At 40.6% G+C, this 24966-nt stretch overlaps 1 protein-coding gene across 1 annotated transcript in view; it reads right to left on the reverse strand.

The window, feature by feature from the left end:
- Window positions 1-4821: 4821 nt before the first annotated feature.
- The window catches only part of mst1rb (macrophage stimulating 1 receptor b), a 28355-nt gene continuing 8210 nt past the window's right edge, over window positions 4822-24966 (reverse strand). The window contains exons 3-21 of the mRNA XM_035386728.1: window positions 20128-20304; window positions 19374-19496; window positions 18244-18414; window positions 17202-17362; window positions 16627-16762; window positions 16249-16385; window positions 15112-15288; window positions 13879-13978; window positions 13572-13790; window positions 13133-13279; window positions 12172-12325; window positions 11850-11945; window positions 11135-11341; window positions 10853-10933; window positions 10330-10511; window positions 9315-9424; window positions 8854-9019; window positions 7783-7919; window positions 4822-6546 (exon numbers count right to left, since the gene is read on the reverse strand). Of these exons, the coding sequence (XP_035242619.1) occupies window positions 6315-6546; window positions 7783-7919; window positions 8854-9019; window positions 9315-9424; window positions 10330-10511; window positions 10853-10933; window positions 11135-11341; window positions 11850-11945; window positions 12172-12325; window positions 13133-13279; window positions 13572-13790; window positions 13879-13978; window positions 15112-15288; window positions 16249-16385; window positions 16627-16762; window positions 17202-17362; window positions 18244-18414; window positions 19374-19496; window positions 20128-20304 (2913 nt within the window). The 3' untranslated portion in view covers window positions 4822-6314. The remainder of the gene's footprint in view (window positions 6547-7782; window positions 7920-8853; window positions 9020-9314; window positions 9425-10329; window positions 10512-10852; window positions 10934-11134; window positions 11342-11849; window positions 11946-12171; window positions 12326-13132; window positions 13280-13571; window positions 13791-13878; window positions 13979-15111; window positions 15289-16248; window positions 16386-16626; window positions 16763-17201; window positions 17363-18243; window positions 18415-19373; window positions 19497-20127; window positions 20305-24966) is intronic.

Consider the following 24966-nt stretch of genomic DNA (forward strand, 5'->3'; position numbering starts at 1 on the left):
CACAAATGCACATATTTACGTGACAACACAATTCATTCCTTCCTATAAGAAGTGTGGTGGGGCTCTTGTCTGTGGGCTGTGTGCGCCTTCCCACTGCTCAATGATAGGGGTAATGCTTGATCCACGTCTACCTACCTCCATGAGCACTAATTTAGCTGTACCTTGCACACGACTGAGCAAACCTGATGCTATTTCAGCTAAACTGCATGAAGTCGGATTCCAGCAGATACTAAATAACAGCTCAAAGACTACCAAACTGGCAATTTATTGCTTTGTTCACCATTGTAACCCTGCAGAGAAGCAGTGCCAAAAACTCTGTGTACATGCTAGCATGTGGTGTACCAAACTTATGATATAGCAGTGAGGGAAAGGGCCTATAATTATTACTGGGCAGTTCAAACTGGGGAATTAAAATTGTGGATAAAAACAATTTTACTACCAGAGCCCAGCAGAATACTGATGTTTCCCTCTGGCACAAAGAGAGGCATAGGGCCCATTCAGACAGAAATAAAAAACATACCAAGTGAACAAAAAAAAAAATCACTAATAACTTATACAAAAGAAAATAACTTGTTGAAATCAAATAATTGTCATATTATGAAATACATCAGTAGCGCAGACTTGTATTAAAAACATTTACTTGGAGCATAAACTGCAAGTATTTCCAGTAAAGTGTAATGATCAAGGACTTAAATGACTCAACAACCGATTAAGCAAGTTAATTTTCCAATTCATGAAACATTATTTACAAATAAGAACCTTGTATAACTTCAACTTTGAAAATGTTTCCTAACTCTGAAAAGAGATCTACCTGTACATCAGAGAGACCCATTACATGGAAAATGGTACACACACACGCACATGCACATGCCCGTGCACACACACACACACACACACACACACAAAATGACACGACTGCTTTTAGCAATTCAGCAACATCTTCCATCTGTATTTCTGTGTTCCTTAAATTTACATCATAACACAGTGGTAACTAACCATGCTGTTCTGATCCTTAAAATGCAATGACCAGCTAAATCTTAATGTGCGGTATGTTTCTGTCACTTAGGAGCCACTAACTGACTCTGCACCGCTTATCACATGCCTCATGAGGGTCATTGAAAACCAGAATAACCAATGGGCAGGTGTTGCATATTGTCAGCAATAGGTGTGTTCTCACACAGTGCAAACAATAGAAAAATGCAATACAAACACATGTAAATTAGCATAAAATGTCATTTCTATCATAGTAATAAAGGGATATGCGGGATTTGGTGTTTGCAATGCCTTTAAAAATGTACGGCACTTTACAGAACTTTAGTAGTCCTTCAATAACTAATAGTGTGGTATCTTTGCTTGAATAAACAAGTGATTATTTATCAGTAAGACCATATGCTCTGCATTCAGCCTTGATTCAGTTAAAATGATTCTGTGATGTTTGAAATATTTGAACTCAGGTTGCTCAGGGAGTCCAATATCTTGGCAACTGTTAGTACTGACTCACTGAAACATCCCCCAGAGAACTTTCTGCCAAATCACAGCCTGAAGGGGCTAAGTGTCTAAAAAACAGTCTAAAAAATAGAGGTGTAAAATCCAGGTTCATAAAGTAATAAAGTCCTCTCCAGTATTTTGTCCCAATCACCTGGATTTGCACAATTTGTCAACCAGGAAGTAGAACCACAGTAATCAGTGAAATCAGCTGACTGAGTTCATGGGTAAGAGAAACACACGGCAGGGTTTTTACTTTCTGAGCCTTGGACTTTCCACTTCTGCTGTAAACCCTTGAAAGACCGATGTTCCGCTCTGCCCTTCATTCGGGCCAGCTGCAGTCCTCTCTCACGGCTCTGGTTCAGGGCCACTAATTGCCTTGGCACTCAGGCAGTGAGCACTGATGGTCCTGTGTTTACAAGATGAGCTTTCCAGTAGAAATTAGCACAGGCATAATCCAGAGGGACAGGTTCAGCCTTCAGTGCGAGTGTATGTCTATGTTGCTATGGGAGAACATGTCATCTCTGGGGGAGAGTTATGATTGAAAAGATGCTAAATCTGGCTTTTTTTTTTTGAGAGATGAAATGATTTATTTATTTATTTATTTATTTTCCTGCTTGGAAATGGAAATGCCTTGGCTGTGTCCTTTTCACACTAAAATCTTGGAATTGATTTTGGTTTTTTGTAGCTAGCACATCTAAAAGTCACTAGAAGTTGCTAAAAGACATCATATATTAATTTGCATGTTATGATGTGATCACACATTCATTTACATATGAAAACATGTTAACTGCTTTGAATAGAATATCTAATTTCATTTTATATATTATGGCTGTATTATTTTATATATGTTGCTAGAATTGTTGCTAGGTTCTTTTTTTGAAATAAAGTTGCTGAAGTGAAAAGTCATTAAATCAAGTGACAAAGTCACCAAGTTGGCTACAGTGCATTTGTCACGGATCCCGGCGCATTGGGTCAGACTGAATCACACTGAATTGTGATAAGGTTGCAGATTTGCATTCAGATATGTGTATTTCCATAAATAAACAACAATATTGGGATAAATAAATATAATTTTAGTCTTGCATTAATATTTATAAGACAAAGTGTTTTTAATGCACTTTGGCACAACATCAAACTTCATCTTCAGCTTCTTTTCACAGGAGCTGCCCATTCGTAGTTCATCAACCATTAAGCCTTCTGTCTCACCAGCTTCTGCAATTTATGATCCCCCATTTTTTCTGTAATGCTGCTCCCACATGACATAAGCACAATCATTCAGGCATGATGCTGTTTAATCAATAGCTTTTAATATTACTCTATTTCAAACTGTGCCTTAGAGACCCTCCTCCAATGCAGCTCAGTCAGCATGAATCTCTTTCCTCTTGCCAGGAGAGAGCCAAAAAAAAAAAAAAACTCTCTACTCTCTACCCCTGCCTCTTTCTTTTTTGGATACCTGTAAAATATTTATAGTGTATTTATAAATAATGCACAGTACATCTCCAGAGTCAAAAATGTTCTCCCAGATAAAGAAGAGAAGCCTCGCTCACTCTCTTCTCTGTACAGTGCAGAGGCCTTACGGCACTCTGTCAGGTATCCCACAGACTGACGGGCCAGTTTGACAGTACTTAGAACTTTCAGCTCAGCAAACCTGGATCCTGAATTCTTCCCCATAGCAAACTCCTAATAGTGATTTTACACATAAAGCCTGATTACCCTACAAGCTACCCCTGAGCGTGACTGCAACTACAGTGGGGGAAATGGAGGTGTGTGCATCATCACTAAGCTCTGGCCTCCATCTGGAATACCTGATGTTCAGCACTACTGTACTGTATGTTTCTGTAATACAAAGATAGATTAATTGTTTGGCTAATATAAGTTTAATAGTGAGATTGAGACCACAAGAATGGCAGCCAACTAAATGGAAATAATGCAGGTGAAAGTCAGATTTATGGTTCGGTCATGGTTATGTGCTACAAACCTACACTGTAATTATGTGATATGTCTCACAAATAATGATGGACCAAATGGCAAACTGAGATTTCCATGTCATTAGATATTTCACTGAACGTGTATGGCTTTGCATAAATAATTTTGTATTGTATACATAACATCAACGAACAAAGTCTTCTCATCTTATGATTAAATTTAGCATTTTTACCATGCTATGCATTGCAGAAAAAAAAAAACCTCCAAAACAACGACGAGCGCTGCAATCGCATGCAACACAAGCAGAGCAGAGGCCCGCCTTTATCACGGGAGGAAATACAAGCCATCTCTGTGATTATTCACACGGCACAGAGCTGGCAAATCCCATTTTATTTTGAAGTGGATTTTTAGAAAATGAATTTGAGTGGGTAGTTAACTCAAATGCCTAAAAAAGAGCAGTGTACGGCATTTCTTCTATCCATACACTTAACCCTAACCATAAGGAGCTGGGCTCAAAGCCCATATCTTCTAGTAAAAGCAGAACACATCGTGTAAGATCTTCTACATTTCATCTTTTTAAAATATAAATTAGATTTGATCTTTGTGCATTGCTATGAAAAGCATGTGCAATATATTGTGACATTTCTCAGAAAAGCCGTACAGTAGCCAAGAGCCGGAACTGGACCCTGAGGCTATACTGTTAGGATGAGAGGGTGTGTGACTAGAATGGAATCTTACAGCATGGTAGAACACAAGGCCTGTATCTTTGTCGCATGAGACGTTAAGCTCTGTCATTCTCTCCTGGGGTTAAGCACACCACAAATGCCTGATACTCTTCAGAACTGGGATGCAGTTAATGTTTGAAAGGTTTGAGTTTAGATTATGTGTATATTTATATTATATATGTTTTTTTAGTCTGCATGCCAAGACTATTCTTAGCCAAGATCACTTCTTGTTATTGTTTTAGTTTTTTTTTTTTCCAGCAAACTGATAACGTTTTTTTCAGAGTCTTTCATTACATCTTTTTGATTTTAGTATTTAAGAAAATACTTACGGTAAATATTTATTTGATGGAGTAAGGTCTTGATGAGTAGGACACAAAGAGGTCCTGATTCTTGCTCTTACAGTAAGTTATGAGTACCATTAGAGGTTAATTCTCCAACCCTTATATTTTTAATTGTTGAACATCTTTGGAACTACAGAGTAGTATGTTGAATATATTAAGAGTTTGCGCTCTGAGTTTCACAACTCTGAGTGGACTCTAACAGCGTGGTGTTTAGGTATCGGCTCTGGGGATAAACTGGGGAATATACTGACCTCTGGTGGGGAAAGGGAGCAAGGGATGTACCACTAAATGCAAGAGAAGCAGGCACAGAATTATATCATTTATGACAATGACTCAAAAACTGACAATATTAAAATTGCTTTTATTTAGCTGATCCTTGAATTACTACAGTCTTACGCATGTAACTCCATTTATGCACAGGTCCATATGTGTTTGTGTGCACCTGTATATGTGCTTGGGTGTGGACAGCCATGTTTATATTTGTACCCAGCTTGGCAAAAGAAAATGCTTACATGATTAACCAGAGCAAGTCAATGAGCTAACACTTTTATTCTGAACCTAACATTTGACTATCCTTTCAGGTGTCACACAGTGTTCTCAGAGTCTTATACACTTTGCCCGGTCTTGCTCAGAAGGCTGCTGGTTCCTAGCCACATGTAAGCACAGCAATAATAGCACATCACTGAACCCATAAAATGAGCTGAGAATGTGTGAGTGAGGAGTTTCTGTTGGTTTACCACATAATCCTTCAGCCACATGCCACAATAAGCGACCAAATAAATAAGAAAAAAATAAAAAATAAAGAAGGTCAACTCATTCAAACACTTCTTTTGCAAGAACAGCAGGGACATAGCGAGGTGCCACAAATATAGTTTTCATATTTTTTAAATAAAAAGTCCATTCTTTTAGCATTCCATTCCTTGATTCAAAATATACAATCAAAATATTTAACTACACACATACATACATACACACACACACACACACATCATGAAAGTTCACACATTGATACAACCACATTTACAATAGACTGCTATATATATATATATATATATATATATATATATATATATATATATATATATATATATGCAATACAGGCCACAAATATTAGGCCACCAGTGGTCTTTAAATGACTTTGAGCAGAAAAGTATTCTGTTAGTATATGCTCATTTATTAAATAAAAAACCAAAGTATACGCATTTATTTTCAGTTTCTACCTATAATAATGCAAAAAGATGAGTTTTGCTTTAAAAATAATCTTAGGCATGACTTTCCTCAAAATAGCCTCCTTTGGCAAATTACTTGAAGTCTGTCCAATCATTTGTGTAAGTAAAGCCAAAGGAGAGTCATATCTAAGATTATTTTTTAAGTAAAACTCATCTTTTTGTGCTATTGTAGACAGAAATAATAAAAAATATGTTTGTGTTTGTTATTCAATAAATGTGCACAAATCAACTGAATTCTTCTCTACATTAAGTTTTCTTTTTTTCTTCTTTTTAAAACCACAGATGGCTAATACCTTTGGCCTATACTATTTACACACAATTACGAGAGAACAACAGGTTTAAATAGTGCTTTGGCACATTTGCCAGTTGAGTCCTACCAAGGAATGAACTAGCAGACAGACTCATTCCTTCTGTGCCGGGGAAGCCCCTCCATGTAGTTTCTTCTACTAACATTACAGACAGCCTGGCTATAGCCTGACATAACCATAGGTTTCCCTATCTGTTTTAAACCCCTTTATTCAGGAGACAGGAGGCTTTGCACCACCTTTAATGATGACCATGCTGTGTTAGATAGGTTGACCCTGGGGTGTTGATCAGTTGACCTTTTAGACAGTGTCTGAGTCATAGTCGCATGGGTCGGAGGAGTCATACTCGTCTGCGGACTCTGTGAGGGCAGGGTAAGGGCGGGGTTGGTCCAGGTTGACGTAGGTGACCTTGAGGCTGATGTAGTGTTCCCCCTCCAGGTTGGACAGAATGGACAGGACCTCCGAGACCAGCGTGGCGAAAGAGGGCCTCAGCTCTGGCTCAGGGTCCCAGCACTGGAGCATAACAGCATATCTGCACAGCCAGAATAACCATCATCATCCAATCACACCGCCTACTGCTTTCACCAACACCAGCCAGGCTCAAGATAACATTAATGCTACTAATTGAAAAAAAACAAAAAAAAAACATTGGTAGCCTTTCTGCATGGTGCCCTACAACTCCAGTGATCATCCAGCAGAATAGATCAGAAAATTCAGAAAGAAAAGTCAAGACGTGACTTTATAATAGTATAAACAATGTATAATGCACTATGCAAATATGCCAGCTAACCAAGTCCATTTACTAAAGGACAAATTTATACTAAAGCAAAAGCTGTGGATTGGCCATGGTTGCCATGAACTGGGTTTAGCATTAAAATTTCTCATTATGCCCTTCTACACTAATCCATCACCAAACACTTCCTGTTATCACAAATTTCCAATGTGTTGACTTTCGCTCTAAGGACACTTAAGCGAGGCCATGTAAGACCCTAGGGTTTATCAGTAATGTCCATTTGTAGACACAGAGCAGGGCGTGCTGTCTTTTTGGTGTGTTCCTGACTGCAGCGTTAATGTAGTTACAGTTTTCTAGCTTCCAGGGTGCTCATTAACTCCTGCAGTGCAGTGCCAACGGATGGCCTGAAAAACCTGTGTTGGACACACACTAAAGCAGTGCAATCCACTAACCCTTTCATGCTTTATAGAGATTATGGTCCCACAGAGAGGCTCATTCATAGTGCAAATGAGCACAACTGTGAGATGTGATTGTTCACTGCCTTTTGGACAGGTGAAATTTACAACAGGATTTCCATCAGTGCAAAATACCGTTATCACTAACACACACAACTGTAAGGAGCTTTATGTGGCCTCTTAAATTTTCTACCCCATAAACCACCCACTCATACTCTTAAGTATAGGTTTGGGAATGGGAAAATCAGAAGACAGACAGCAGGAATATTTAATTAATAAAAAGGCAGAGGTTCAAAAAAGGGAAAACCAGAGTAGGACAATCTGTAAAGGCACCAACCAAGAGAGGAAGCTGGGCTCTATAGTAGCAAATTCAAGCCTCAATTTGTTATGACCAGAGGTCACATGTGGTGAGTAACAGTGGTGGGACACAGTTACACTCAAACTCAACCATAAAAATACATGGTGCTCTATGTCTATCCATGTATTTTCTGGGTTTTACATTGTCTACGAACAGAGCCGACAGCATTTTAAATGTATGCAAATATCACTGGTAGAAAAAAAGTCAGTTAGGAAGTCTTACAGAGGATCTGGGCAGTATTGTGGCTGTGGGAGTCTTCGGCCCTTCATTAGGTAATGAGTGACGTCATAGGGGTCGACTTCTGGGTAGGGACTGGCTCCTCTGGTCAGCATCTCCCACATTAGGACCCCAAAGGACCACTACAGAAGGGCAATCAACAGCATCAGGCAGTTAAACGCGACTCAGGACACAGACCATTCCTACTGGCTGAATTCTGGCACATGGTTCAAATTAAATACACAAAATGTAGAAAATTTAAATGGTGCTGAACTGACTTTTAGGTTGCAAAATATTCTCCAGCAAGACACTAATGGAAATATCATATGGGTAGAAGCTATATAATCACTACAAACATAGGGGAAATCTTCTTAACATGTTTATATACAGTATACTGAGTGTGTGTGTGTGTGTGTGTGTGTGTGTGTGTGTGTGTGTGCGTGTGTGCGTGTGTGTGAAACTGGCCAAACAAATGAATTCCCCCTATTGCTGAAAAATATGCACTGCTGCTGCAAAACTTGTTAAGTAATGCCAAACATGCTGCGGGGGTCTGATCATCCAAAACTGGTGATTACATATGATTACATATGGTTGGCAACTACCGCTGAGTTGGTGATATGCTGGGACAAACATCTTTGCCATTTGGCAAGCATGCAAAACTAAAGAGAACTATCCATGAAGGGTGTTACAATTGGATATTTGTGAGTAAATAATTCATAGCACTACAAAATGTTACAACTTTTGAGTGCGCTCCTTGATGTACGGTCACAATCCACCTGACTATGTCAACAATGTGGAGCAGTAGCTACATTCTGGAAATGTAGGCAAGGTACAAGGTACAAGTTACACAAACATATCAGACGCCCAAGTGAAATTCTAGCAGCATAAGTGGCCTGCAGTATATGCAACATGTTTAAATCCAAAGGCCTACTCTAGCAACTGATGACAGGCCCCCCAAATGAAATATACAAATATATATGGCATGTACTTTTCTGATTGGACAGCATTATGAGTCCATATGATTTCAAGCGCATCAAAATGAAGGAGTTGGTTATTCCTGTCTATTCAAACACTCACCACATCAGACTTGGTGGTGAACTTTTGCGTCTGCAGGCTCTCGATGGCCATCCATTTGACGGGCAGCTTGGCCTTCCTGTGGTCCTGCACGCTGTAGTACTCCTTGTCAAAGACGTCCCGCGCCATGCCAAAGTCTGCCACTTTCACCGTGTATGACTCATCCAGCCTGCCAAAGCAGTCATCCACAGAGGATAATGCTCATTACCGAAGCTCCCAGCACCCAAAAAACAATTTCACAGTCAAGTCACATTAAGTCCCTGTCAGAAAACACAGCACGCGTTTTCCAAACCCCGTCATCTCCGGTGGGCTGTGGCACCTGGCTGTGCCAGTGGTTCTGTGGTTGTGTGTGGAAGCAGGGGCTGTACAGACGGACTGTGAGGAGACATTCCTTTCGAGAAATAAAGCAGAAGCAGCACCTGCTCTCTGTGCTCCATGGACAGAGGTACATGGGACTGACTCACATGCAGTTACGTGCTGCCAGGTCTCTGTGCACAAACTTCTTCTGCGCCAAGTACTCCATTCCCTTGGCCACCTGAAGCCCGAAGCCAATCAGGTCCTTCACTGTGGGATTCTGGCATATGAGGTCACACAGTAAGTTACATAGATTCATTTGTACCAATAAAAAGAAGATAAGAATAAATTAACACTGATGACAGGAACCAGGTGATATGTATGTATAACTGAAATGGATCAGCACTGCTGTGTTGGTGCTAAAAAAAATCCATAATTGGACACATTCTGCCATCAACTTATCACATGACCCAGTGGATTGCTCTGAAGTCTCTCTCACTATGTCTAATAATTAAAATGAGAATAGAGCCTGGCCAGTGTACAATATATATAGTCATATGGTACAAAATCAGATAAACTATAACTGATTGAAGGCAAGCACATTACCAGTCAGCTAAAAGCGAAATTAATTTGCCCAAGATAAGGATAACGTCATTATTATGAAAGGGCTACGTTGCCAGAGATTGCTGCCACGGTAACCTACTGAAAGGCCTTCGCTTCACTGCACCCCACGGTGCTTACTACCAAACAAACTGAGCTACACTCGCTGCACTCAGCCCCCCTTTGACTCTGCAGCAACCACGTTTTTTATGATTCTGATCAGGGTCACAGCACCAACGTAACGAGTTAGAGAACCACCCGAGGTGAGATTTGATACCGGGAACCTCACTCCAAAGATGAACGTGTTACCCGTCAGCTAAAGGTGAAATCGCCCCTAGCTAAGAGGGGGTGACGTACTTATTTATGTCGCCAGAGAGTGTTGTCACGGTAACCTGCTATAAGGCCTTCATTTTTACTGCACTTGATAGTGCTTACTAGCAAACTACCTGAATTACATCTGCTACACCAGTCTGTGTAACAGAGACAGGATGAAAAAAAAAAAAATTATCTGAGCTACAAAACATACAGGACCGAAAAATCCATATTAAATTAATTCTTTATCAAATGTTTTGAGAAACTGCTCACCCTATTCTCACAGCGGATGAAGTGACGCAGGTCCCCATGCTTCATGTAGGGCAGCACCACTAGAGGGAGCCCTTCCTGGGGCAGCAGTATCCCCAGTAGGGACAGTACATTAGTGTGGTGGAAACCCTTCATCAAGATGCCCTCTTTCAGAAACTGCTCCACCTCCTCCACATCTGTGATCCCTGAAAACAGGACACAAGCACATAAAAGGGGCTGTTTGTCTGCATCTGGACCTACTACTGGAGGATTGGCATCCATTTCACTCTATAGACAAAAGTCTTTTGATTGGCTAAAACACAGTGATTGACAGGATGTGAGCACACCACCCATTATGGGGCTGACATGGCTCTCTTCATTACAGCCCTACAGTTCTCCTCAGGAAGCAGATGAGTACATGTAAAGACAGATATTTTGGGTCCACATGTTTATATTAGTTCAGCATCTCAACTAGACCTATGTGGTGCTCTAGACAATATGTCATGCCTTTTTCTTTACATCAGCACATGTTAAAAGAGCTACTCACTGTTTAAGGATTTGACCGCGCAGTGGATTTCCCTGTCATTGTGGTCCATAAGATAACCGTGATAAACTGTCCCAAAGTGACCTAAGTAGGCAAAAAAAGGCCAGTGGTTCAGTAACAGAACAGTAAACTCTTTGAAAAAGGAATCATCGTCTGGCAAATATGCCCACGAGATGCAGAGATGTTCATTCTAAAGGGTTAGAGAATGGCCACAAGTGGAATCCACACATGCATGTGTTTATATATGTATGTATTGTGCGAGAGAGGTGGCATTAGGACCCCCACCTTTGCCGATGATTTTGTGGTGATGCACATTGAGCATCTCTGCAGGGATGAGCACGTCCTTCACCTCCTCCAGAAGCTCTGGCCGGAAGCTGGACATGGAGATCTTCTCCGGGGGCATAAGGGGGGTCAGAGTGCTGTCCAGGCTACCAGCGTAGGCCAGGCCGGGGAACACCACTGCACCCCCCCTGGCAGAAGTTAGGGGCAGGTCTGGGGGTGAGGTCAGGTGGGGTTACTCAAGGTCAGGTCACCTTTTTAAAACCACACTGTATAGCTCTGTCCATCTGTCATTCTTTCATTCTTTATTTCTCTCTATTTTATCAAAAAGTGATTCATTGGCAATACATAAACAGCAAATAATGAAAACACAATACAGTACAATCACTAAATTATTTACTACGACAATAGAAAAAAAATACTAGAATGAGTTTAGGTGTACTGTATCAAATGGATAAATAAAGTTATCACATTTGGATCGCAATCAAAGCAAACCTCTCTTCCTCCTCTCTCTCTCTCTGGCACAGAAAAATAATTCCTCTAGCAACCACCGCCTTTGTAACTTTATTGAGCAATAAGAACAAGTTTCTTCATGAAAATGTACTTCTGTAATTGTTTTGCTCCTTGCCTTCCATGCATTTACATTTCTGATTACCACTGGCTTTGGTCTATATTCTGGATTTGTCTGGGCTGTGATTGGCGGAATGACTGGCGGGCTCACCTCGTCTGTAGTCACCCACAGGAGATATGTCCGCATTGTTGTTAGCTTCAGTGTGATTACGAGGAAAATGAGACAAACGGTTCTCTGCCAAGGAGGCTGAAATTCCACAGGAGGTATACTAATTAGCCACTGGGACTGGATAGACCAAATGAACAGCATTCAAGACAATGTTTCCACTGGTACAGAGTAGGTGATAATTGTCTTTTCATTGAAATCGTGTGATGCTACCATTCAGCAACACAGCATTTCGCAGCGACACAAGTCATTGCCTATAGAGAGGTCACTGAACCAGCCAAAGGTAAGAACATAGCCCTGCCCGCACCTTTCTTCTTCTTTCTCAAGTGCTTCATCACAATGAAGGCCAGTACTGCACCAGCCACCAGTGCACCCAGAATGCCCAGCATGATGCCCACCATAGAGTGGTTACTGACAATGATCACCCGTCCGACGTCCTGCACCTGTCCATTTACGGAGATCTGGAGAAGGGGACACTCAGTCAGGACCCTGTTTATGTACTCACTGCAGTTAAGGTGTGTGTGTGCCTGTGTCCGTGTGTCTGCGTGTGTGTGTGCGTGTGTGTGTGTGTGTGTGTGTGTGTGTGGGTGTGTTTGTGTTTGTCTGAACTTGAAAATCATAAACGTACACCCGTATAAACCAATCACCCACACACACAGTCATCCATTGCTTTTTAGTCTAGTTGAGCCAGGGGCGAATCATTTACAATATCACAGTGTTTATGTTGTCTAGAAAAGAAATCATTGCATAAACATTGCATCACTCTGGAATTCTGGGTTTGCTCAATCACATTCCTGGTAACCTCTAGATATACTGGTCTAAAGCCCAAGCTACTGGTGTAAAACATGGCATATGCTGGCATATCCCTACTGATTTTCTGTCTTCAGCAATGTTGGTGATTCAATTCCTATAGGGTCTTTGCATCCGAGAAAAAGTACTACTACTACTACTAATAATAATAATACTAATAATAATAATAATAATATAGTTGTTATTGTGGTTGTTGTTGGTCTTCTTCTTCTTATTATTATTATTATTAGTATTATTATTATTATTATTATTATTATTATTATTATTATTAATAATTAATTAATTAATCTTATATATGAGAAACCCACTGTATAGAGGATGTCAACAATGAAAAACACAATAAGTTAGTAAAAAAAAGTAGGAGTAAAAATATTTGCTAAACAGTTTCAAATGATTATGTTGATTTTTAAATCACTAAATAAGATGATATAATGAGTAACCATAAAACCAAGCCTCACCTTCACAGGTAAACCTTCACTGGGAAAGGTCAGGTTTTTGGGAATCCTACAGGTTATTTCATTGTCCAGGACTTTGGCATCACAGTCTACTCCTCCTATCGTCATGGTGATGGTCATACAGGAACTCACGAGGTTCAGCTTCTTGTGCTGTTAAAATTTAATATTAAAAAGCATCACAGCGGCACCAATGGCTCAAACCACAACCAAAGTGACCCCCTTGCTCAGCGTATTTCAGGGCGATTGTGCTGTCACAGCTGGGTGCTGTGCCAAGCCGTTCCTCACAGGTTTTTTTTATAGGTTTTGTTCTAAGGATTGCCAAATTCCCTGCAGATTCCACCTTTTCTATCAAGGCCTTAAATTATTTACTTCTACATCCGAGACACATTTCAACAGTCACGATGCCTTGTTGTTGCAATAGCAACATCCCAGTTTTACGTACATGTAGGGAAACTTCGTCCTGACCGGTGAACAGCCGCAGTACATGGCCCTCGTTTTCGAAAGGAATGGGTTCTGCATACGGGTGATATGAAAACTCCTTCTTCCAGAGCCCCTTAGCTCCGTCCATGTCAAAGGAGAGCTCCCCTTCCTCAGACTCATCCCTGTGGAATGAAGGGGCCAGGCACTCCCTGTGCGTGGGACTCGCCGTACCATTGCACTCCTGGAACAAGCAGGAAAACAGACAAACTTGGCAGGGTCCTCTAAGAACCAATCAAAGAGTGAAAGGCAGTGCCCTCAGTAGCTCTTACCCTCTGCACGGGCTTCAGGTGGTTCTCATTGGGCTTAAAGTGGACGATGGCCCTGTAGACTGAATCCAGATGCCTGCCTCTGATGGTGATCTTGGATCCTCTGGAGTTGACAGAGAAATGCTCAGTGTGATGGTTAATCAACAAATACAGACAAATAACACCACCCCGCCCTTTACAGCCAAGGGCATGGAATGCCCCAGAGGGCCCTGAAACACAGAACAGTGTCAGCTGAGTATATGGCAAGCCTTCCCAATAGACACTACTAATTACGGAGGAAGACCGTTGATCAAATAGGCTGCCACACCCAGAGTCAACAGCACTGCACAGAGGTGGGAAGCCCAACAGGATGTTTATTCTGCATTAGCAGTGTGCACATCTCACACCAAACAAATCCTCTGCACATTCCCTTGTCCTTCTCCAAAGAAAAGAATGCATTCATGTCTTGGCTAAGTTCTACACTGGGAGAGTGAGACCTTGTAAAACACAAAATGGGCAGACCTTTTTTTTTGCCCGATCAAAAGACTTGGCTCAGGGCAAGACACTACGGGCTAGATTTACTAAAGGATTTTGACTGCTTTCCGGATGCATAAGCAGTTGCTACAAGGCCGCAATATCTATGTTGTGTTTACTAAAAGGTTGTAATGGGTGGAAGTACTTTTAGGATGTAATTTGTAGGGATTACGTCACTGCGACTTTCATTTTGACGCATAATTGAATGTGTTCATGCGTATGTATACCAGGAGTAAACCTGCTAAAACAGGGTGGAGATTGTGTACATAAGCTCAATTAAGTATTTCATCTAATTTATTAAAGCATGCATTAATTGCAACTCTGCAATCAAATCAGTTTCCTTTTTTGGCTGCATGGGGTAGAGACAAATGAATGCATCCCCTGATGCACAACACTCTAGAAAAGAGATGGGATTAAAATATGTTTCACATATTTTTACTAAATACTTCTAATTTATTTTCTGATAAATTGACGTATTTGACTGCGAAAACAGAACCAGTCTTGGTAAATCAATTGGTAATGTGTCAGTGTCTACAACCGCAACAGAGCCGCAATATTGTGAATGGCATTGCTGCTATTTCCTTAGTAAATCTGGCCATATGATTGGTTCATATAACTCATGGTAGCCCCAACCATTTTGGGTTAAGGTGGTTCATCTGTCCAGTACTGCTGAACCACTACCTCCTGAATAAAGCAAACATTTTCTCAGCCATGTGCACTTACCTGTCAAAGCTGCAGTCAGGGAGGACCTCGGTGATCTCTGGTGTCTCTTTGAAGTGGAATATCTTGGTGGAGAGACGGTGTTCATCAATATGCATCCTTAGAACAACATCTCTCACCTCGGACACGCGTGGAGACAGGCAGACAATGGACGAGATGTTTCCCTTCAAGACTGAAACACTGGAGGCACAGAGAGATATATTTAGAATCACAATACAGTAGTTGAAAGGCACATTGAACCAGTCTTTCTGGTCAACCTGAAACAGCTCTCTTTTTTGGACACTACAAGCAAAAACAGCAAAATGAACAAATATTTAAGCTGTAGAAAAATGTAAGTTTGCTAGAGACTCTTTAAGCTGTAATTCTTAGAGAGCAAATGGAAAAAGAAGCGTGAACAGCAATATAATATGCTGGTCAAACTATTGGTGTGTGTGTGTGTGTGTGTGTGTGCATGCGTGTGTGCATATGTATGTGTGTGTAAGCCCTCATATAAATGTGGGGTTCATGCAGATAAGTATAGCTAAAACACAAATTAATTGGATGAACCAAGCATTCATGTACTATAAGGCACAAGGCATAGGACTTGACTGTTCATCAACAGACTGCAGATTCAAATCTGAATAGGCCCTTTACACCTAGCAACCTAATTATATGGAGACACATTTTTGCAAAAACAAAGTTATATGCACACACTATCTATGATCTAGGATGTTCTCTGTTACAATCTAGTTACAGTAGTGCAGACAAATGTAACAGAATTAGACTGAATCACATGGGGTTTCAATTTCAGGTGCATGAGACAGCCCATGTAAAATAGAGGGAAACACAAATATTACATTGTTCTAATCACTTTAGAAATAATCATTTCCACAACTAATGATTCTATGTGGATGGAGAGACCAGCTCTGTAGCACACGGTTTGACACCAGATCAATTCTTTTGTCAGCACACTTGTACCTATGCTGATCACAAACATCATTGCATTCTTTCTTTGTTAGAGTTTGTTTTCCATTCTCCATCAAAGCACTGCTAACAGAACAACCTTTGCAAACCGAATGCAGTAGATGCTCAGACAGACAGAAAGATAAATAAGACATCCACATGGACACAGGCACGTGGGCACTGTCTGTGCTCCTTCACCTTTTGATCAGACACGTAGCCTCACCCAGAGTGACTCCCCTGGTCTTCCCTGCGTTCAGGTGAGGCCCAGTCATGGTGATGAGGGTGCCCCCATCCCGGGGCCCATAGTCCGGATGGATCTTCACGATCTCCGGCACCTAGCAGGGGGAAAACAGACCATTAGAACTCACTAGCCATGGGTCCACCGTGCAACTTCCCCTTTTAAAAACTAACTACAGGAATATATAGGTATCTGGCCCTTTTTGTTATGACCTACTGTACATTGCACTAAATAATATTATTTATCCATTATTTCAGTACAATCCTGTGGTATAGGGTAGGGAACACTGCACCATTGGTCTGTAACAGTATAGACATCTACTTAAATGGGGACATTACCACAAAAGTGAAGCCCTGAATCTGAGCTTTCCCGTCGATGGAGTAGCGGCCCTCCACCTTCCCTTCATGCACCTCTGCTACGATATCGACGGGCTGAAGGAGTTCCTTTGCGCCTGTGTGAATCTCACACACCAAGCTAGGGGACATCAGAACATACATTTAACCCAAATCCCCAAATCTTACAATTTAACACAAAGGTCTGTATTTTAACACAAATACCCTCCATTTCTTACCCCTTATCTTTAATCTAGTCACATCCCCTACATCCCAAAATGTAAAGGTAAATTTAAATCTTACTTTAATTTGCTAATACTAATTTTGATTAATAATACTATTAATGTGTTATTTATAATTTTATAATTTTGGCACACACAGCTATACTGCTAATGCTGCAATGTTTACATGTGCAAAACAAACATGGCTAGCATTCCAGGGCCAATGGTAGTACTATCAGAACAGGGAGAAACTTATAACTAACACTATTGAAATAAGCAAATTGCTAAGACCATTAACACCTGAATATTGTTATTATGAGGAATATTAATTTCATAACCAAATAGCAGGCTGTTACTTACTGTGTGCTGTTGCTCTTCTCTGGCATCACAGTGCAAGTGGTCTGTCCCACTCTCACCTTGTGGGTTTTGGGACTGATGACGGGCCGCAGAGGTGACTGGAATTCCCAACCACACAGGGTCAACTCTGTCTGACCATCAGGGGGCGCTGTCTTGGGGAAGAACTGTGCCAATCGAGAGATAATATTCAGTGGTCATTATTAGCTGTGATAATAACAGCTGCTCTGCAAACCACTTCTTACCCTTTTTCTTTTAAACAAAGATAGGGCAGGTATGGAATTAAAATATTAAGAAGACTAAGTTAGTGCATTATACAGTATTCCAAGAAATATCTGTTGAAAGGTTAATTAAATAATTATTGAAGGTTGTTTGTCCAACATTGCAGAAAAACCAAAAAATAACTAGAAGCAAGATACACTTAAATTCAAGTGCTTGAGAAGTAGTACTCATCAGCTAGATGTAAGGATCAATTCACAAGAGGGTGACTGTGAATTCTGTGACTTCTTATGCAGAGAGTGGTCAATGTGTGGAACAGCCTGCCAGGTCACATAGTAGAGGCAAAACCTCTGAGGATTTTCAAGACCAGGCTTGATAAAGTGTTAGATACTATCTGGCCTGCAGGTAATCGGAGCACTAGATACAATTCAGTCAGGAAAATGGTGAGCATTGTTGGGCTGAATGACATGGAGCACCCAACGATAAGAGAAGAATAAGGACAATATCACTGAGGAAGGAAGGCAGGTGGACAGGAAATTGCAGATTTTAAGCAAGAAATGACTGCAGAAAACAAATTGTGGCCTTAGGGACAGTACTGAGTTCACACAGGACTGGAGAGCTAGGAAAAATAGATTCCTACAGCTTGAATGCACACTTTCACAATTAGGCAACAAAACACGAAGTTTCAGGCCAGGTTTCAATCAGTATTTGTACTTAACTTTGACTAAATAACATGAATTTAGTTTTGATTCAACATCGAGCACAAAAAGTCCCATAATCATTGTCTATACTGCAGAAGGGCTTTCCCTTCATGGATTAAGGACCTCACCTCAGTGATGCTGGGTGGACAGGACTCGTTCCTCCACCGGCCCCCGCACTCACCCTCCCAGGAGCAAACCCCTCCACACCACCCACACCCCATGAACCTGGGAGCTCTCAGGCACATGGTACAGGTCAGGAAATGCCGACAGCCTGGCCCCTTCTGTGGCACAAGGATCATCTAGAGACAAGAAAAGGTACTGTTACAGTTGTGGCCAGCAAAAGATGGTTTTCCCTTTCATAGCTGGGCTCCTTCTGAGATTTCTTCCCACAAGGAAGTTTTTTCTTGCCACTGTTTGAGTTCAGTCTTTCTACCCACTGCAGAGTTTGTTTACCTCACTAGTTTCTTTTCTTTTTTTGTGAGGGGGTGTCAGGTGTCAGGTGTATTGTGCTTTTTTCCCCACTTTCCTGTAGACCATCTGTGACAGTGTTCATGTAAAACGCATTTTACAAATTTAATCAAACTGGACTGAATTGAATGGTGGCTGCATTATTGTTCATATTGTTTGCTCAGCAGTACAGCAGGCATACCACATCATTAAAACCCCCCAGGACTAGAATGTACTCTTATCAAACTAGTGCTAACAATTCCATCCTGACTGCCAGGCATGAGTGTTACAATACCAGTAACAATACAATGAATGATATAGAAAAAAATAGTCCATATCTTATAATAATAGAGATTTAGAAGATATTGATGAAGATGACTATTCTTATTCCTTGTATTATAATTGTAATGTATGGAGTTAAGGATAAAAGCATTCAAAGACAGAAGAAACCATTTTGCATGCCTTTGAATGTGACATATACAAATTACCTACATTTTCAAACCATTGACATTAAAACTTAAAATACTGCTTAAATACTATATAAAGGATATTGAAATGATAGGAATAAAAAACATGGAAAGAAACAAGTAATGAAACATCATTTAAGGAGTTAGTTTGTTGATGAGATGCATTTCTCTCTGCCCGTGATGTGCTGCCAGATGTATTAATATTGTTAGCTCTGTGGTAAAAACCCCTCCATAACCACCATATATGAAGTAAGATAATATGAGAAAGTTGGAAAAAGGACAAAAATTTCATTCTGCCCAGCTTAAACTGTTTTCATTATGACAGTTATAGATAATGGAGTTACCTTGTTTCCAACTACAAAGAGTAAGGATTCTGCTGAGTACACAGAGGCAATGGAGGACACTCTCTGGTTCTCCACCAGGGAGTAATTAGCAAAGATGATGGGGCTGGATCTTCTGAGGACCAGCTGCCAACAAAAACAAACAATCATTAAAGATGGATCCCATTACCCGTGGCTTGCAAGCACACACCCTATACTGTCTGTAATATGGCTGTGCTTTGCTGCAAATCTCCAAAAGCCTGCTGGAGATCATGCTGTACAAGAACCGCACCAGAACTTAATTAAGTGAAATGACGGGGCACTTCTGCCCCCAGCTTCAGAAATATACTGACACAGCATCATTGGGATAAGTGATAAGCCAGTATAGAATGTAAGGCTATACTACCAAGCACACACAAATATTTTGCGTGAGCAGTGTACACTGCTGCTCCTGCTGAACATATAAAACCAGCTCTCTATTTCAATGCACTGCTTGTCGGATGTTTCAGCTTGTTAACAAGAACCATGCAATATGTTGCAAATACATTAGGTACACGTCCTGTTAGTTGAGTATAGTGGAAATGGTGAGCTGAAAATGGTTAAATTCTAGTGTGTGCACTGGGTAAAAAAAGAACTCCCTCTAAATATTGTGGTCCCACAATTACAGTTCAACTTTTTTATGTTCCATACTTTTTGCTTAAGAGTTCGGTAATGAACTTATTATAAAACAGAGTGAGTAAGTTCTTGGCATTGATTTCATTCCTTTCCTGTGTTGTACCTGCAGCAGACGCCCCTTAGAGGTCCCTATGTGCGCCACAGTCTTGTTCTCAATAGTGGTGACCAGCAGGGAGGTCAGGAGGACGTTGCGCATCTGCCTGTTGAAAAGGTCCACTCTGTAGTAGGGCTGGGACACCATGGTTGGCTGGTCCTTGCACGTGGCATCATTTTCCATGCTCTTCTCGTTGACACAGAAGTGAAGATTACAAAAAAAAATAAATAAATAAGCAAAGTGGGCAGTAATTTGAGCATAATGCAAGACTAGAGAGCAGAGAGCACCTCAGGCCCTTAAGGACCACAGCATTCACACAGCCCAGGCTAATAGGAAATGTTGAAGATTCCACAGCATTACCATGCATTCAAAATTCAATTAAAATAACCATAAAGCACATCAAGCATAAGTGATAAATCCAGATCCAGGATATTGTCAGGTTTATGCTCCTGATCCTAAATTATAAATAATTATTTATCTAAAATTGCAATGAATATAAATCACTTCAAATTCATGGCAAGTCAATGCACACAATTTTCAATGGCCCCCACAGGACAGGTCTGTGATTGCCCAAAGCACCATACTGTTTGCCATTTTAACAAGCACTGAGGCATACAGGGAATTTCCACAGGATCTTAAGCAATTCTACATTTAGAATTAATGTGCCATTAAGCTAATATACCTTGGGATGTAACAACAGCCTCCACATCCCTTGACAGGCCTAACCCATATGGCAGGATATTTTTCTTTGGTATTTCAGTAGGGTTTATGTTTTCATCAGTGGGTACATGTTGATGTTTTCCCACATTGCTACATCTTAGACAGTGATCACACCAAACTGCCCTTTAAAAAAAAAACATCCTACTATGTCAACACAATAACAGATATAAATATTGCAGGGCCCTGTCATTATGTTCTCTGTCAGTCACCACCCTATTACAAGTAGATACTTGTGTTACTCTAATACCGAATGAGATATTTTCATCATAAATTTAACAAGATATTTTCCTGTACCATAGCTCAGAATGAGCAGCTCCCTGCTTTGCCAGTCTCACTCAGATATAATAGCAGACAGGTACCAGTACGTAATCTGCTTTACACATTATGCTGTATGCTGTAAGGTGAAACTGCAATTGTGAAATTGACACTCAAAAATAAGGCCAAGCCGGTCTATGCCTTTTAGGGAGATATTCTTTCTGAGCCTAAAATTAGTCTAAAATAAGTCTGGTTATCCCTTTTTCCTGATATCTTAAGTTGCACTTGACTCACACTGCTAAACTTTGATACGCCTAAATAGGTAACATGGTCTTGTTCACATCATCAATACTTTAGGGCTGTACCCTAGCTCTGCCAATAACTGATACATTTTGCAACAAACATCACAATGTTTTCTTTTGGCCTCAACACTCATTTATCTTTAAGTGAAGAGCAACTGCAACCATTTTCTGGGGTCAGCGACATTTTAGCAGTATGCATGAATAATAATAAAAAATTAGAAATTTGGGATGGATTACACAAGCACAATTCAGGTGAGTGAGGGGAAACATGGCTTCTGAGGTGTTTTTCTCCAGCTCGATGAACCTTCACTCTAAATGCTGTGCAAAGTGATTAAAAGCAAGCATTTATAAGGATGCTCAATCCATGGCTAATTCTGTTGTAGTGCTTTTAGTACCACTCTTCCGAGAAGAGATAAATCAATGAAACTTCTCAAACCCACGCCTCTGCACGCACACACACTCAGAGCTATCAGCAACCTGTGTCATGAGAGCCTGTTACGAAACTACAATGACATGACATAACAGTCATCAAATTGTTTTATTGTTTTAAGAATCACAATTTCACATGTAAATTTAACATTATTTAACAAAAAACAAAACACGAGTCTTGAAACAGCATACTCGGTTACAGTACCCTTTTCCACTCTCATTTTATGAGTGGTATTATTTTTATAGTTCACATGTGTACTCTTCACATGTTGGGTGTTCACATGTGGTTTTTGAACACATATTTTTTTTTGTAAGGGCAGTCTGTATCCAGCCTCTCATTTGAGGCAAGGGTTCACCTGATCCTAATACAGCACTCCCAAAACTGAGCAAATATTTCAGACACCCACCCACCATGAGCATTAAGCTGAAAACAGATAGATACTGTATGACTGTTCATCCCTTAATTATATGCTGTAACTGCACAAAAATTACATAGCATAGCTTTTCTTTCAGATACCTGGGAATATGCTTATATATGGTGTCAGGAAGAAAAAAAAAGCTAAGGGAAAGATAATGGGATTGAGCCAGTGTGTTGCTGCTTGGCACCTGCAATGCTGTTCCAGCTTTTGTTTGTGATGGATGATAATAATCCTGCTTCCTGGAACTGTACAATTGGGGAGTTAAGAGTGTATGTTTGTAGGCTTGGTGGGATGGCCATTAGTGGCCTCATATTATCAGCTGTATCCATTGTGTTCGTAGAGTGCCTGGGGGATTAGCTGGTCAACATCACCAAATCTCCACAACCCTGGTATTCTGAGACCGAAATAGAGGCAACTTTATTACCAGCTTCCTGCCGGAACCGGGGGCAGGTTCTCTTATTAAAAGGTGGTGAACAGGACAGTGATGCAGTGTTACCGTTACTGGGTTCACTCTACTGGAATACCAAATTTAGACCTTTCGTAGAAATCGCTAACAAACAATATAGTGTTAAGACTATATTTTTACTACAGCCAAAGTAGATATGCATGAAAAAACACAGTGCGGGATATTTACTTTTAGTCACCTGTAAATGTTGTTTTAACTTTTTTGCAATACTAGAAAGATAAGATTACTGATGGACACACATACACACACACACACACACACACAATTATCCCATTTCTAAAAGCGGAGAAGAAAACAGGTATGGTCCAAGCGGTCTTGCTTTACTGAAAAAATCCCCACCATTAGCAAGAACACAGCAGTGACAATATATCTGGGCAGCAACATAAAATTGATCATTTTTATGGTGTGATATGTACCATAAAGCAAACAAAATATTGTCTTATAACATCAAATTAAAACAATGACAACATTTAAACTCTGTGTTGATGGCTATGGATCAACATAACCTCTGCCGGCTGCATAAATAAATTGTGATTATTTTGGAAAGGGACATCTGGAAGAAGCTTGGTGAGAGCAAAATGGACATATGCTGATGAATGAATTAATGGAAGCTGTAAATGTTGATTGAGCTTCACTCACTGGTGTCAATAACAGTAATCAGAGCAATGTTTTAAAGTCATTCTTAATGAATGTTATACCACAGACATAATGATGGGAACAGGCAATTATAGCGTCTCTTCTTTCAATTGCATTCACTGGTCACATTATGAAATGGAATAATGCCATTACGCTTAGGCAATAAAGCACTGCAATAGGCAGCTTAATGGACGGCATGAAGTTTCATGTTTATTTATTTTCATGCCTCCTCCCATTTTTCTCCACAATTTGGAATGCTCAGTCCTGCACATGCTGCAACACTCAACACAACCTCTGTTGTCGATTTGAAAGTGTTCAGGCAAGCACGTACGCAAGTCAGGCTTGCATAGACTGAGGCAAAAGAAAACACTTCATGAGCAGTTCAACAGATGAGCATGCCTGGGTCTGATCAATCAGTGGGTGTGCACTGACACTGCCATCACGGCCGACAGAAACTCACAGCACTGACATCTGGAAACCAAATACAGAACATGGTGCCCATCCATGCACCAGAACAGTGCCTTAACTAGAGGAGCCACACAACAACCCCCTTATTTTTGGTTTTTCATCTTAAAAGACCCATGAAGCATTCTTTGATACATGTACATATTTTTCCTTCAAACAATACACTGAAAAACTTGGCTCAGGTGAGTGTGTTTCCATGGCTTCTATCCCTGTGTGAGTGAGGAAGGAAAGACTCATCAAACGAAACAGAATGGCAGGGAGGAAAACCCAAGTCACAACCCCAGATCATAGCTGACTGATAGCCCCCAAGAGAAGCAAGCCTCAGCTTAATCTATGGTCAAATAAGCTTGCAGGAAGTGGGCATGAGATACACAGGAAGCAGGAAGTAACCCGCTCTGGCTCCGTGCTGTGATTGGGATGAGTCTGAGTACTACATCCAGAGTCACCAGCCAGCAGTATTTGTACTGTCTGTGACAGTGGACTCAAAGGAACAAGGCTGAAGTAGAAACCGTAAAGAGGTCAGTTCTCTGCTGCAGGTAAAAGAGCTCCAAATGCAAGAAGTGTTAGTGGAAACCAGCAACAAATTTGACCTCACCTCATGATCTTACAGATAAGAAACATGATGAAATAAAATGCAATGGATCATGTCTGATATCTGGACATATTCAGTGACGAAAACTAAAATTCCCTAATCCCAAGACAACAATCCACAGTGTGGATGGTTATCATGTCTATTTCAAACGCAGAAGGCTAAAGCCCCAATGGAACAAATTCTTGGCTGCAGTGCAGTGTTTCCCAGGCAACAACATTACCAACATACTTACGTCAGTGGCTTACTAGAGGGAATGTACTGCTCAGTCATGCGCAAATCAAATCTCATCAATGATTCTGCACCACTCAATAATATAAGTGACCATAAGCAAGAGAATGCCCACCCGCCCCAGCACACACACACACACACACACACACACAGGAGGACTACTTTGTTGGGTATCCATAGAAAAAAGTATTTTGAGAGAACGGGAATAAGAATCTTTGTCACCCAGTGCTAGGGAGTAAGTAAAAATTGATGTGATAAAAAAAATCATACAAACATATGAAAGGAACAGAGAAGAAATTATAAGAAATAAAAATATATAAGAGATCATCTGCTAAA

The sequence above is a fragment of the Anguilla anguilla genome, chromosome 13, assembly GCF_013347855.1.
Source record: "Anguilla anguilla isolate fAngAng1 chromosome 13, fAngAng1.pri, whole genome shotgun sequence".
In the NCBI taxonomy this organism is placed as follows: domain Eukaryota; kingdom Metazoa; phylum Chordata; class Actinopteri; order Anguilliformes; family Anguillidae; genus Anguilla; species Anguilla anguilla.